This window comes from Erythranthe guttata, chromosome 8, assembly GCF_056151865.1.
Source record: "Erythranthe guttata isolate IM_541 chromosome 8, IM_541, whole genome shotgun sequence".
Lineage (NCBI taxonomy): Eukaryota > Viridiplantae > Streptophyta > Magnoliopsida > Lamiales > Phrymaceae > Erythranthe > Erythranthe guttata.
In genome coordinates, this window is record NC_142540.1 from 21,834,278 (window position 1) to 21,848,037 (window position 13,760).

General features: G+C 34.4%; 2 protein-coding genes across 2 annotated transcripts; both read right to left on the reverse strand.

Moving 5' to 3' along the window:
* Window positions 1–2,245: 2,245 nt before the first annotated feature.
* Window positions 2,246–5,271, reverse strand: LOC105965223 (protein EARLY-RESPONSIVE TO DEHYDRATION 7, chloroplastic). Its single transcript, XM_012989753.2, has 4 exons — window positions 4,240–5,271; window positions 3,636–3,802; window positions 3,447–3,531; window positions 2,246–2,720 (listed from the first exon to the last, which is right to left on the reverse strand). The coding sequence occupies exons 1-4, from the start codon at window positions 5,208–5,210 to the stop codon at window positions 2,543–2,545; spliced, it is 1,401 nt and encodes a 466-aa protein (XP_012845207.2). The 5' UTR covers window positions 5,211–5,271; the 3' UTR covers window positions 2,246–2,542.
* A 5,061-nt stretch (window positions 5,272–10,332) lies between these two features.
* Window positions 10,333–10,914, reverse strand: LOC148768819 (uncharacterized). Its single transcript, XM_088821357.1, has 3 exons — window positions 10,870–10,914; window positions 10,515–10,771; window positions 10,333–10,438 (listed from the first exon to the last, which is right to left on the reverse strand). Exons 1-3 carry the CDS (start codon window positions 10,912–10,914, stop codon window positions 10,333–10,335), a joined length of 408 nt encoding a protein of 135 aa, XP_088677483.1.
* Between the last annotated feature and the right edge of the window lie 2,846 nt (window positions 10,915–13,760).

The window sequence follows — 13,760 nt, forward strand, 5'->3', positions numbered from 1 at the left end:
TCGTATTTTTTTTTCCGCCTCCGGATTCTGGCGTTGACCGCCGGTTACCAGGTTGACTTTTATTTTTATTTTTTCTATTTTTTTTTAACGCCCGTTTCTTAATGTTGACGGTAATTGTGCTGTTATTAACGGTAATTGTACTGTCATTGACAGTTGACAGTAAATAAACGTAATTATACTGTCACTGACTGTACATTAACGTAATTGTACTGCCGTTGACAATACATTTTTGTAATTGTACTACCGTTGACAGTACAATTAGAGTCAATGACAATATTAATACTCATTTTTTTGTTATTTTTTAAATTCTTTTTGATTTGTTTTAAAGAAGAAAAAAAAATATCGAAAAAGTCAACGCCGAAAACCGGTGGCGGAAAAATCAGGAATTAAAAAAAAAAAAAAAAAAAGGTCAACGGCGGTTGACCGCCGGCGACGGACGAAATTGTCCATAAAATGTGTTTTGGGTCAAAATTGAATAATTTGTGAAATTGGGGTCAAATTGAGGTTAGATTAAATTAAAGGATGAAATTGGAGCATATTAAAGTATGAGGGGCTATTTTAGTTTTTTACAAACTTCTGGACCATGTGTGCACTTTTTTATAAAAGAGTTTATTATGTGGACCTCTTTATAATAAGTACTCATTGATGGACTTATTTAGAAAGTGCCCTCAATTATACCTATATTAATAAGAGTCTTGAGATAAAGAATTAACACACAACAATCTCTCTCTCTCTCCCCCATACAGTCGGCCGCCCCTCTCTCCCTATTCGGCCGCCGTCGCACCACCACCGTACGCCGCCGCCATCGTCGCCGGAAAATTATTTTTCCTCGTTTTCTTCCATCTGTTAAACCTATAGTTTTCAAGTGCAAGCTATTTGGTGTATTAATCTCTTTATGGTGAAATCCAATTTCGATGAAGAAGGGTTGCAAGAATTGCTTCTAAGAAGCTTGTGTTCAACGGATATTTAATCAAACACTTTTATTTAATTAAAAAATAAATTTATTTGATTATTCGTCTATATGATTCGCATGATTTCTTTTATTCATTTTTAAAACTAAACACATGATTATGCATGTTAATAAATTAAGCTTTATTGATGAATTTAATCGTTCATAGAATATGTATGAAAAATTGTTTTTAAATTTTGGGTTAAATACAGTTTCCACCTTTAAACTACAAGGTTGATAACACTTACTTCTTAAAGTTATAAATGTAACACTTATCCCCCCCCCCCCCCCCCCCCCCCCCCCCCAAAACGATCACGACCATAAAAGTTCTATTTTTTTCCACCACCGTCCACCATAAAACATAATCGGCTCCATGCCATCCAATTAATTCATCGTTTTCTTCTCCCCTTCGCCCACCAAAATCTTCGAATTGTAGCCTCAATTTCTATAATCAACAAAAAAGGTTCTATGAAACAACTCATTTCGTGCATGTTCAATGGAAAATGCTAAAAGAAAATGGTATCGTTGTAATAGCTTGTGACCGGTTATTAACATCTATATTATACCATTTTATATATTCTATTATATATTTAAAGTAAAGTGGTTTGGCTCATTTTGTCTCTTTCCAAAATTAAGATACTTTTTCATTATTTTAATATATTTACTTTACAAGCCCGTGTCCAGTATCTGCGACAAATAGCAGTTGGGTCTCTAATTATACATGGCATGCAAAATTTAAGCGGGCCCCGTTGGAGCTAGATTATTTGTTCCTAGCAACTGTATATCATGCAATTTAACTATTAGCAGTCCAAAACAGTCAACGTTGGAGATGGCCTTATGTATGTCGGGATAGCATGTAGAACCACTTTAATAAGTGTCTCCTTCCTCACTTTCGAGAGTTGTTTTTAGCCCCACCCTTTAATTCAGGTCGAAACTCTATCCGATAGATAACCAAAAATATCATTTTTGATGCAACCAATCATCGCCGACATCCCCAACTATTTTCCATGGATGCCAATGATTCAGAACCGGAGAATGTGTATGACATATTTTAATTTATATATTCGTGATATTGTACTAGGTCGTACTTCAAATCAATGACTAATCATTTACATTCAATCGCTTATTATCCGAGAAGTACAATCCGACTCGGACCCTGGACAACCACTTGTTTGTGGGTTCAAAAACAATATTAAGCGTAGTCTTCTCATGACATAAGATAACTGTGCTTAGTCTTTCTTGGGCTGATTAGAGTTCGCATTGACAGAACTAAAAAAGAACATGTATCATATGTAATAGCACACAACAAAAAGTTTGATTCTATGAGATCAAGAAACTGTTAGACTTTATAAATAAATAAATAAAATTGACGAAGATCAATCAGCTATGACACTTTCTAACTCTACAGGTAGGTACTTCAAAACAAAACTGATACATTTATACAAACAATTAACAAGAAGAAAGAGAGGCTGGCAATGAAATGATGACAAAATATAAAACTAGTATATACATGATAAAACATTTTTTTTCCTAATTAATATTTCCGCGGAATCTATTTGTAATTAACTAGTTTATGAATTCTCCAGTCATCAATTACTTGGAGCTTTTCGTTTTCTTTTCAGACAAAGCAGTTTTGGCGAGTGCAGAGGGAGATAATACACTTTTCGGATTGAATGCCTTTCGTATTTTAAATACAGTCCATGCAGTTCCTACTGCATGCCCTGCAGCATCCAGTCCCTCACTTGTTGCCTTAGCTGCCTCTTCCCCATACCTTCATAATAGAGAAGTCAAATAATCAAAATTCACATTCATCTTTATTTCGTACCACTAGGCCTCGTTCGAGAATGTTGATGACATTGATAAGATTTTATTGAATTGGATAGCATTAATTATACTGTGCATGATAATATCGTATCTGATAATCTTATATTTTCGTTGTATTTAGCTATGTAGCACGAACATGGAAATGGCGATACGCGGAAACGGGGAAACGGCATATCCGAAAAATGGGGATACGGGAGCTTCAGGGTAACGTGTAAATATTAATGCTATATAAACATATACAAGTTTTTATTTATATATAAATTCTTTTTATATATATTTTGATACAAACATATTCAAAATAAATCTTACTATCAACCATCAATTTGTAATTGATGAATAAATTGTTTCAATATTTAGGGAAGCAACAACAATATTTGAAAAATAGCTATTTAAACATATTTTTGACTTTTTACAAATTGCAAAATGACCCATAAGGTGTCCTCGAGTGTCCGACACGAAACGTGTCCGAAACAATAAGAATTATGTTTTTCCATGCTACATACTGAAAGCCTTCAAAGGAATGGTGTAATCATAACGTTTAAGTTTGAATAGATAATTCTTTATATATGTTTTTATTAAAATCTGATACAGCTAATATTCAATCATAGAGTTAAAATCCAAATCCCAAACACGTAACGGATGAATACGTGCAGAATCAAGAAACGAAAGTTACCTGTGGGAGACAAGTCCAGTCGTCACGGTGGAAGAGGTTGACATCACATTCTTTCCGGCTATTTCAACAGCGTCGCAAATTCTGCCTGTTATCAGAAGATTATACGTCAATAAAAAATCTCAAACTTTTGCTTGTTATCAAAAGATTATATGGCAACAAAGTAGAGATAAAAGATGTTTTTTGACATACTAAATCCGTCGAGAGAAGCAAGGGCAATTTCCCCGGGCAACAAACCAAAGAACTTCTTTCCTACTTTAGAGTTTGCAACGGAACCAGTAAAATATCCTGAGACCTTCACCACTCCCGAAAGTACTCCGATCGCCACTTTCTCCGTCATCTTAGTCACCCTCTTAACCCTGCAGATTATAATCATTAATACTTTCATTTTCTCACAAACTAAGAGGGTGTTTGGCTAAGCTTATAAGATGTTAAAAGGAGCTTATAAGATGTTTTAGAGCTTATAAGCTCTTCCATAGTGTTTGGTAAATTTTGAAAAAAAAAAATCTTAATTTTTTTTTAAAATGAAGAGCAAATAAGATCTTTTTAAAAAAGTACATCTTACCCTACCCTACGTTTTTATTTATTTATAATCTTATAATGAGTTAAAAAAAATAAGCTTGTTATCCAAACACTCTAAAAATTAATAATAAGAATAAGATATACCAGCTTATAGTTCTTAAAACATTTTATCAAAAGTCCAGTATACGATTGGGTTTCATTAGCCTATTTAATCTTATCTTGCCTAATATTATCTTGACAATCAAACGAGGCCTAAGATAACGGAGAAGCAAACCTTTTGATCCTCTTCAAGATTTCAGGATCGACTTCAGCGTTAACTCCGGGAGCCATCCTCTTCTTCATAACCTCGTTTCCCCATTTCAATCGATCCATAGTTACATCTCCACACCATAATATTCCCTTAACCAGCTGTCCAGATCCCGCTGCAATAAGCCTTGCAGCTGTCCCACTATACTCTTCGACATTCGGCGCCAATGTCGTCCAATATGCTGCACACTGTCCCTCCACCTCAGCCTTCTTCTTCTCGTCCGTTTCCAATTCCCCCACCGTTATTTCCCTCGCTTCTGCCCCCGCAACTTCCCCCACCGTCTTTTCGTCCACCTTCTGCACCGAAAAATTACTGTAATTTTCGAGAATTCTATCCAATTCGTTCGGCGACCCTTCTTTCCCCTTCGACAAAATCGTTAATCCGTAGCTCAAAACCTCGGTTTCTTCTTTATTTTTCTTGTTTTTTGCCTTATTCTTTTCCTTTTTATTCTTCTTTTTATTCTTTTTAGATTCCTTGTCTTCGTCGCTGGAATCGGAATCTTCGTTCTCGATTGGGGCACTGAAGGAGAAGAAATAGTGGGAGGAGTCCAGCTTGACGGCGGCGAGATCCTTGGTTAACGGCCACTGGATGTCGTCGGCGACGGCGGCGAGAATGGCGACGGTGTTGTCGCCCTGGCGGAGGCGGAGGATGCGGAGATCTCCGGTGGCGAGCTCGACGGAGTAGTGCTTGTCGATTAGGTGGAGGATGGTTCCGGGAACGGTGAGGAGGGATTCCTCGACGGATTCCGGAGGAGCGGATGGGTGGTAGGGTTGCGCTCCGTCGTTGGAATCCGGGAAGAGATTCTCCAACAGATCATCCATGTCGATTTTAGGGTAAAGGGACGAAGAGGAAGATGATTGGGGAAGGGGAGGGGCGGATGGTTCGATGATTTGGGGGTACATTGGGATCCGATTAGGGTTAGGGTCTTGGGACGCCATTGGAGATCAGATTTGAGCTCTTTTTTCCCTTTCACGGTGAGACTGAAGAAGAAGGAAAAAAAAAAAATGGTATAATAAATAAATAGTTAAATAAAATAAAGGACGCGTTCATTGGTACGCGTGGAAAACACAGTTTTGGAGGAATTCAATTAAGAAAGCTCCCGCGGGAACACCGCTTTTTCCATAATTTAAAGAGTAAAAAGCACTTTAACCCCTAAATAAGACCCGTTTTACGTTTTGCCCCCCCAAACAATTTTTTTGTAACACATTTTAATCTAAACTCATTTTTTGTTGTACGGTGCCGTAAAAATGGTATATTCCGGCAAAATTCGTTAGAATTATGAGCATGTGAGCCACACGTGAGATTGACAGGGTTAAAATTGTCTTTCGCTTCCAACTTGGCTGGGGTTTAACTTACCCCATTTCTCCATCTTTTTTTTTCTTCTTTTCTTTTGATTTGTTTTCTTCCTTTCTTTTCCCTGATTCTAATTCTTCTTTCCCATTCATCACTTAATAAGTGCGTAAATCGGACATAATGAATCAGAAATGGCTTTTTCGAAAAATTTCTAATTCTTTTCAGAAGTAAAAATTGCGTTCCAATTTTCGTTCCAAATTATAAAAAAAAAAAAAAAAATCGTTCCAAAAAAATTGGAATGCAAAAATTCATTCCGATTTCGGAATGCCTCGGAATTGGTGGAATTTCGGAAATTCCGGAAATTATATTACATTATAATCTCTTGTTCCAAATTCGGATATAATGAAAATTTTCTTAATATTTTTCTATCTTTTTTAAATTTTTGCATGAAAATGCAAGAAAATCCAAAAGAGAGTTCCACAAAACGCAATAAATAAATATTCATGTAGGAATAATAAATGCAACATTTTTTTTTGCATGAAATGATATAAAATTGGTAGTATAATACCGAGTTACAAAGGGATGCTTGGTTAAACTTATAAGCTGTTAAAAATAGCTTATAAAATTTTTAGGATCTTATAAACACTACCAAAGTGTTTGGTAATTTTTTTCAGGAAGATCTTAAAAATTCAAAAAATAAATATTTGGAGAAGTTGTCATATCTTTAAAAATAATACTTATGCCCACCTGTTTATTTAATATTTAAGATCCTAAAACAATAAAAATAACTTATATTCCTTAGTCCATGCCCATGCCCATGCCAATGCCATTCCCTACTGCGCTAGTATTTGGCATATTTTTGCCTTCCTTGAGACCTCCAGTTGCAATATTATGCAAGAAAGATTAATAAGTTAGAATGATTCTAAGATAATGGTGGGACATTAGACTAAAACTCTCGGTTCTTACGTAATTTTATTATTTATGTAATAATATATATTTTTTAATCATTTTATGAGCTGCATTTGGCATTATATACATTTATTTATTAATTTTATAGTGTTACATTTTAATAGTATTCCAAATTGTGTGTTGATTTCATATAGCACATACAAGATCATTTGAAAAGTTTATTTATAATATAAAATTAAATCGTTCACAATCTAGATAGAAATTAGAGTAACTATTGGAAATACAAATTGTAGCCTAATATTTAATTGAGCTATCTTGATATCAATAAAAAGTGGAGTTATTGTGCTAGCACATTTGATATGAGTTGAACCGAAAAAAATGAAATTGTCATGACAATATCTATATCTAGGGCTGTGCGTTGGTTGGTTTGGTTGAAAACCAGGCAGAAAACCAACCCAACCCATGCAACCAACTTTGGTAAATATTGGAAACCGTTATCGACCCATTTTACATGGGTTGGGTGATGGTTGAAAACCAATTTGGTGGGTCGGTTGGTGGTTTGGTTGATGGGTCATCCATCTAAATATTTTTTTTAATTCTTTTAATATTTTATTACTTGTTACAACACTATATCTTTTATAAATTAAATGTGACTAGTTCAACAATATTCTAATAAAAGATTCAAAACATTAAGGCATATATATTGCAATTAAACATAAATATTTCAACAAATAATGATCGTCGAAATATTTAGGCTATGTTTTAAAATTAAAATAGTTCAAATTAGATAATTATGTTAGATTTATTACTTTTAGAATTTTGGTCAATATTAGACAATGTAATAAATGTGATTTAAAATAGAAATTTGAAATTAAAAATATTAAACATTTTAATTAAAATTAATAAATAATAAATTAATAAATAAAGTTGGTTGGCCGATATTACCCGACTAACCAACTTTTTAGCATATTAGAAACCATTATCGACCCAACTATACATGGGTTGGTTGATATTATCGACCCAACTTAAATGGATCGGTTAATGGTTGATTAACCATCACAAATTATGGGTCGAAAATGGGTTGGTTGGTGGTTAAAACCGATCCATGCACAGCCCTATCTATATCTATATAATATATAAAGTGAGAATACACAATCAAGGTTTTTGCATCTTCAATTTTGATCCAACAATTTTTCATTTCTTTCATTTTTTAACTTCTTTCCACAATTATTATTGCATTCCAATTTATGACTATAAAACATTGTTTTAATATATAGAATGTCATTAAACTTTATTTTAAATTATGAAACAATTTATCCATTTTAGGAATTTCATGTTTTTTTTGTATTTTTTGCCAACCATGAAAAATATTTTTAAAATACCAATTGTTATTAAAATAATTTATATGAATGTAAAACATCGTAAATTTAGTACTTTCTTAAATATAAATATTATTAAATTCAATTTATTATGCAAATTTTATTTAATTATTATTTTTCATTAATTTAAATTATTTTAACTTATGTAATTAACATATATGGAGAACGTTGTCATTAAAATAATTTAAATTAATGGAAAAAATCGTAATTAAAATAGTAAATTTAATACTTACTTAAATATACATATTATTAAATTCAATTTATTATGAAAATTTTATGAATTCCAAAAGTTTTTTTTTGTGCGACAAACAAATAAAATAAATAATAAAACATAACACGTTGGAATAATATAAATTGGCCGCATTTAAATTTTAAAATTGACTCATTTCATTTAGAAACCTCAATTCCCTAATTATTATTTTATTTATTTAATTATATTACTTTGCAAATTTTAATACAATGCTTATTTTAATGGAAAAAATATACATCGTAATATAATGCTTATTTAATTATATTGTTTTGTAATAAGTATATTTATTACGTATTAATAAAAATCTATATAATCTATCTTCGTAATCAATAAGTGAAATGATTTGTGCAGGCGCAATTTAATCGTGCAGGCACTTCTTTTACCATTCTTGAAAAATTAAAATGTAAATTTCCACAAAAACTCTCTCAAGCTTTTGGACTTCGATTTCAGATCCCGACCGAGACGATAACAGATCGGAGGTAATTCTTACATTTTTTTTATTGTTTCGTTACGTAGATTACGATTATTGATTTTTTTTAAAACAAAGCATTTTGTTTTACTCGTGTGATTCTACACGAGTACAGTGGAGTTACTCGTGTAGAACCACACGAGTAGATGAATGTAATTTTTTTTTTTAAATTGGTATGTTTTTTATTGAAAAAAAATTGAGGTCGTGTGTTATTGTGTGAACAGGGGGTTTGTGCTCGTGTGGAACCACGCGAGCTCAGTTCATCGAGCTCGCATAAAATCACACGAGCTTAAATATTTGTTTTTAAACTAAATACTAATTCAATTTTTTTGTTAAATTGTAGATGGCCGAAGGTAGAGGGAAAAGTTTAATGAGTCAAGTTACGGGAAAGGTAGGAGTTTAATGAAAGCTTTGGGTCGGAAGTCGAACAATCCGGATGATCCGGATCGTATTGGAGATCGGGGAGTTCTTGCATCCGATCGTAGAAGGAAAGCGAATGCAAGAGAAGAAGCAAAGAGAGCGAGCGAAGAAGCTACTGCAATCGGAGTCGGGCCTTCTAATGATCTTCAAGTCGGTCATGTTCGTACTCAGTTGCAGTACGCTTCCGATGATGACGAGGAGATGGTGGCTAATGATGACGGCGATGATGGCGAGGAGATGGTGGCTAATGATGACGGCAATGATGATCATGATGGCGGGAAGCCGACACGTAAGATGGTCGTGGCATAAATTGTACAATTTTGGATGGTCCGCCGTATTTGGAGGGTCCGTGCGAGGGAGGGCCGGAAAATTTGGAGTTAATGCGTTGGTTCAAGTCGTATATAGCGATCTATGTTTGGGATGGACATGTAAGTTTGTTTTTAATACGTGTTTATATATTTTTATAATTTTTGTTTTTCTCTATCTAATAAATGCAATTAATTAAGAACGTCGTGCTACTGGACGGGTCGAGTCAAGAAATAGAGCACTGGAAACATACCTCGGCCCGCAGGATGACATGATGATTAGAAGGTTGGAGGCAACCGGGCTTTACCACTTACCACATTGTTGGCTCCCCAGTATGAATCAACAATTAATGTTAGTGTTCGTTGAGAGGTGGCAGCCGTAGATGAAAAATTTTCACATGCTGTATGCTGTGGGGAGAGATGACGATCACGCTCCACGACGTTGCTTTCATCATGGGGTTGCGAGTGGACGGACCGTTAGTGACAGAAGTTTCCCAAGCATTAGAGTGTCCCAAAGTCTTGCATCTCTGTTGGGGCTCGGGGTTATGACTACGACTGACATGTTTCGAAATAAGGGAATTCATTGGACAAAGGTGCAAGAGCTCTTGAGCAAGCCATCTGCCACGGACGAGAATGCCACGGACGAGAAGAAGATGCAAGGATATCTGATGTTTCTACTGGGGTCGGTTTTGTTTGTAGACAAAACATCTTCGATGATGAAGTTGTGGTGGATACATGATACGAATGATATCGACGTAGTCAGCCAGTATTCGTGGGCTGCGGCTTGCTTAGCAAACATGTACCGACAATGGGTATTGCTATTCGTGCTGGGATGAACGGACTTTGTGGGTGCCCGTTTCTCCTTCTGGTAATTATATTACTATTTTCTAACTTTTTGTTTATTTATTTATTTTTTGTACAATATTTGATGTTTTTAATTGGTTTTTTTTTTTTTTTTTTTTTTTTTTTTTGCAGTGTTGGATATTTGAGTATTTCTGCTTCCGACGGTAATATATCTCGCAAACATCTCAAAGTTCATGCATAAGTGTCCTCATCTTCACGTGACATAAAAACAACAGCAATAGTGAAGTTCCTTCCTGCCGAAGTAATCCCAATAATTTCCAAAAAAGGCATTTCATATCTACATGAAGGTAATTATAATTATCAACTCATAATATAATATAATAAATTAAAATTCAGATTTGATTAAATATTACCTGTTAGTCTTGTAAGTGCAATCCATCAGTATAACGTATGGAAATAATTGCAGAAGGTTGATTGAATGGGGGTGCGCGAACATAACGTCTTGCACTGTATCGCCAGTTGAGTTTGTTCGATGCCATTTGATGTATCCACTTTCACTAAGTTTGTGCCACAGATGTTGCACAACTGTTTTTCCTTTCATTTCCTCTCGTCTAATTTTAGCAGATTCATTGTACACATCCCTCAAAGCCGCAGACGTATTCGGATTAGTCTGTCTCAAGTGATGCAAAATTTCCTTCGGCTTCACGTGACTGTTTTTCAGTAATTATGTAACTTCTCGTTGCTCTTGAGTCAAGCAACTTAACGAACGTATTCCTTGTGGATATTTACGAGGATTATGATTATGATTGCCATTTTTTATGGTAAGACGCCATAATCCATCTCGACCCTCTTTACCCCATAGCGCAAAGGACACATGCACTTCATTGAACCAGACTTCCGGCTTGTTACGACACCAACATTTTTTCCTCGTCCTTTATAGGCCCTTTTACACGTCAAATATTGTCAGCCTTCGTGGAAAGACTGGCGTCTAATCTCATGACCATGACTGATGGCCATGTTCATCGCCCACTCAACCAGTGCATCTTTACTCTCGAATGTAGTAGAAAATATGAAAAATTGACTAAAATCATGTAACTCGGATGTTTCCGTATCTTCATCAACATTTATGTATACTTCTTGTTTTCAAATAAATAAAGTAAGCAAAATATATATTATTTAAAAAAAAAACAAAAAAAGAAAAGAAATTGTGCTCGCGTGATTTTACACGAGCACCGACTCAGGTCTCGCGTGATTTTACACGGCCAGTGAGAAGGTTCTCGCGTAAAATAACATGAACAGAAAAAAAAAATATATATTCATTTTCTCGTGTGATTTTGCATGAGCACATGCATGTGCTCGTGTAATATCACACGAGTACTTGATTTTTTTTTCTTCTTGTGTTCGTGTGATTTCGCACGAGCACATGCCATGTTTAAACTAGATTCAACTTAATTATAAATCTAGGGACAAGTTTAAACCACAATGGGTTGTGGACCCACGGCTATCTTACACCTGAACCATCGAGGGTCACACTGATCGTGTACTTGAGATCCTTAATGCAACGAGCTAAGATTAATTAGTTAATCTTAGTGTAATTGGAAGTCAATATGATTGAGCCAAACATTCGTAATTGTTAATTACGGATGAGAATAAGTAGAGGAAAAGAATTCGACGAAAATTTAGTGAACTTTCTATATTGGGAAGTTTCCCGATTTAGCAAGTTCTAAATTAGGGTTTCCGATTTCGGAAATTGGTAAATTGCAAAGTGGTACTCGTATCGACGAGAATTTGTGCTCGTCGTCAAAATATAGAGTGGACTTAAGCTATTGGGCCTAGCCCAACTTAAGGCCTGTTAGGGTTTTCATAAGGAGTGTATAAATAGGATTTATATGTCTTGTGAAAGAAACACAAAAATAACAAAACAGAAGAATGAAATCGTTGCAACCGAAACCCTACCTCCGCCACCAGCCACCGCTCCGCCACCACTCGACGTCGCATCGGCATCTTCCTTTCCCCCTCGTTCTTCTTCGTTGTACTTAGCATATCATGTATCTAGTGTTGTGTGGATAGTGGATTGAATATACGAGGTGAAACCTAAGAGGAGGAAGATTCTTCTGCTGCCAACGCCGCCACCTCGGTCATCTCCACGCGCCTCCACGCGCCACCTCAAGCCGATGATGTGAGAAGACAAATCTGAAAAAACTGCTCTAGGATATTCTGCGCAGTCCAGCGAGAAAATTTGCTATAAATCAAACACTGATTGGATAGACGTGAAATTTTTCCAAAAGCTTCCGGACGCACGGATCTACAGCAATACAGAAGGAATTAGCGATCCAGTCAATAACCATGGAGATATTGAAGTCGGAGCATGCCTATAATTTCAGATCAGAAAACAGTTTGGATCTGTAAGAGTGGGAAGAGCAGCTAGCCATCTTCTCGAGTCTTCGTTCGATTCACGCTTCAAGCGTAAAATATCGTTTTCCTTAATTAATATATATAGTAATTAATTTATATTAATTGAGATTAATGTATGTTAATTGATTATTGAATCACATGAATCTATATGTTTGATTATGTGTTTATGTGCATCGTTCGTTGAGCAGGTTTATTATTTGATTTCATTTTGCGAGCATGCTATGATGATTTAATGTATGTTATTTAAATTAATTATATATGCGAGCATGTTTGTCGGTGATTGGAAGGAAAAAGGTACGCAATTAATTGTTATTAATGTGCTTGTGTTTATTTATATAAATTAGATTTTATAAATAAAATATTTTTTTTTGTTTTCCGCTGCGTACACGTGCCTGATCCCCAACAGTGGTATCAGAGCTACGGTTGCGCAATTCATTGCCTACGTGTTTATTGCTTTCGATTGCATGTGAATAGTTTATTGAATTGATTGAATTGGTGAAATCGGAATTGAGTTGGTTTAATTTTAATTTGCTTTTAAAATTGGATTTGATCGATTTTAAAATTTGAATTAGAAAATTGGATTTGATCAATTTTGAAATTAGAATTAGAAAATTGAATTTTGGTTTTAAAATTAGATTTGATCGATTTTAAAACGAGAATTGGAAATTGGATTTAAAATTAAAATTGGATTTGAGTTTTAAATTCCAAAATGATTTTCTAAAAACTATCCGGGCCGGACAGCTCGGTCAGACCGGTCCGACCGGGTGTAACCGATTCAGACAGTCGGAAATAAATAAATAAATAATTTTTTTTCCATAAATTAAAATTAAATCAAAATTGATTTTTTATTTTCTGAAATTATTTATCAATTAAAATCCAATGCAAATATTCGATCTATTAATCAATAATGTTCAATAAATGAGTGTTTGATTAATTAATTAATTGGAACGTTAAATTAATTTCATTAATAGAACACATGTATAATAGTGATTATACTTCAACTTAATTAATTGTACCTTAATCTTATTTGATTGATTTATGTTGATTAAGGTCCTTTAATTATTTTGAAACAAATCCTCATAATTAATTATAATTTAGGTCATATGTTCCTCTTAGGACAATATACGTTTCCATATACCTTTAGAGAACATAGTTGTAGGAATCTAATCGACATGTCCAATAATTCTGATGAGATAACCAAAAAACAATAATAAATCCATCATTCTTAATTTATTAAGAATTAT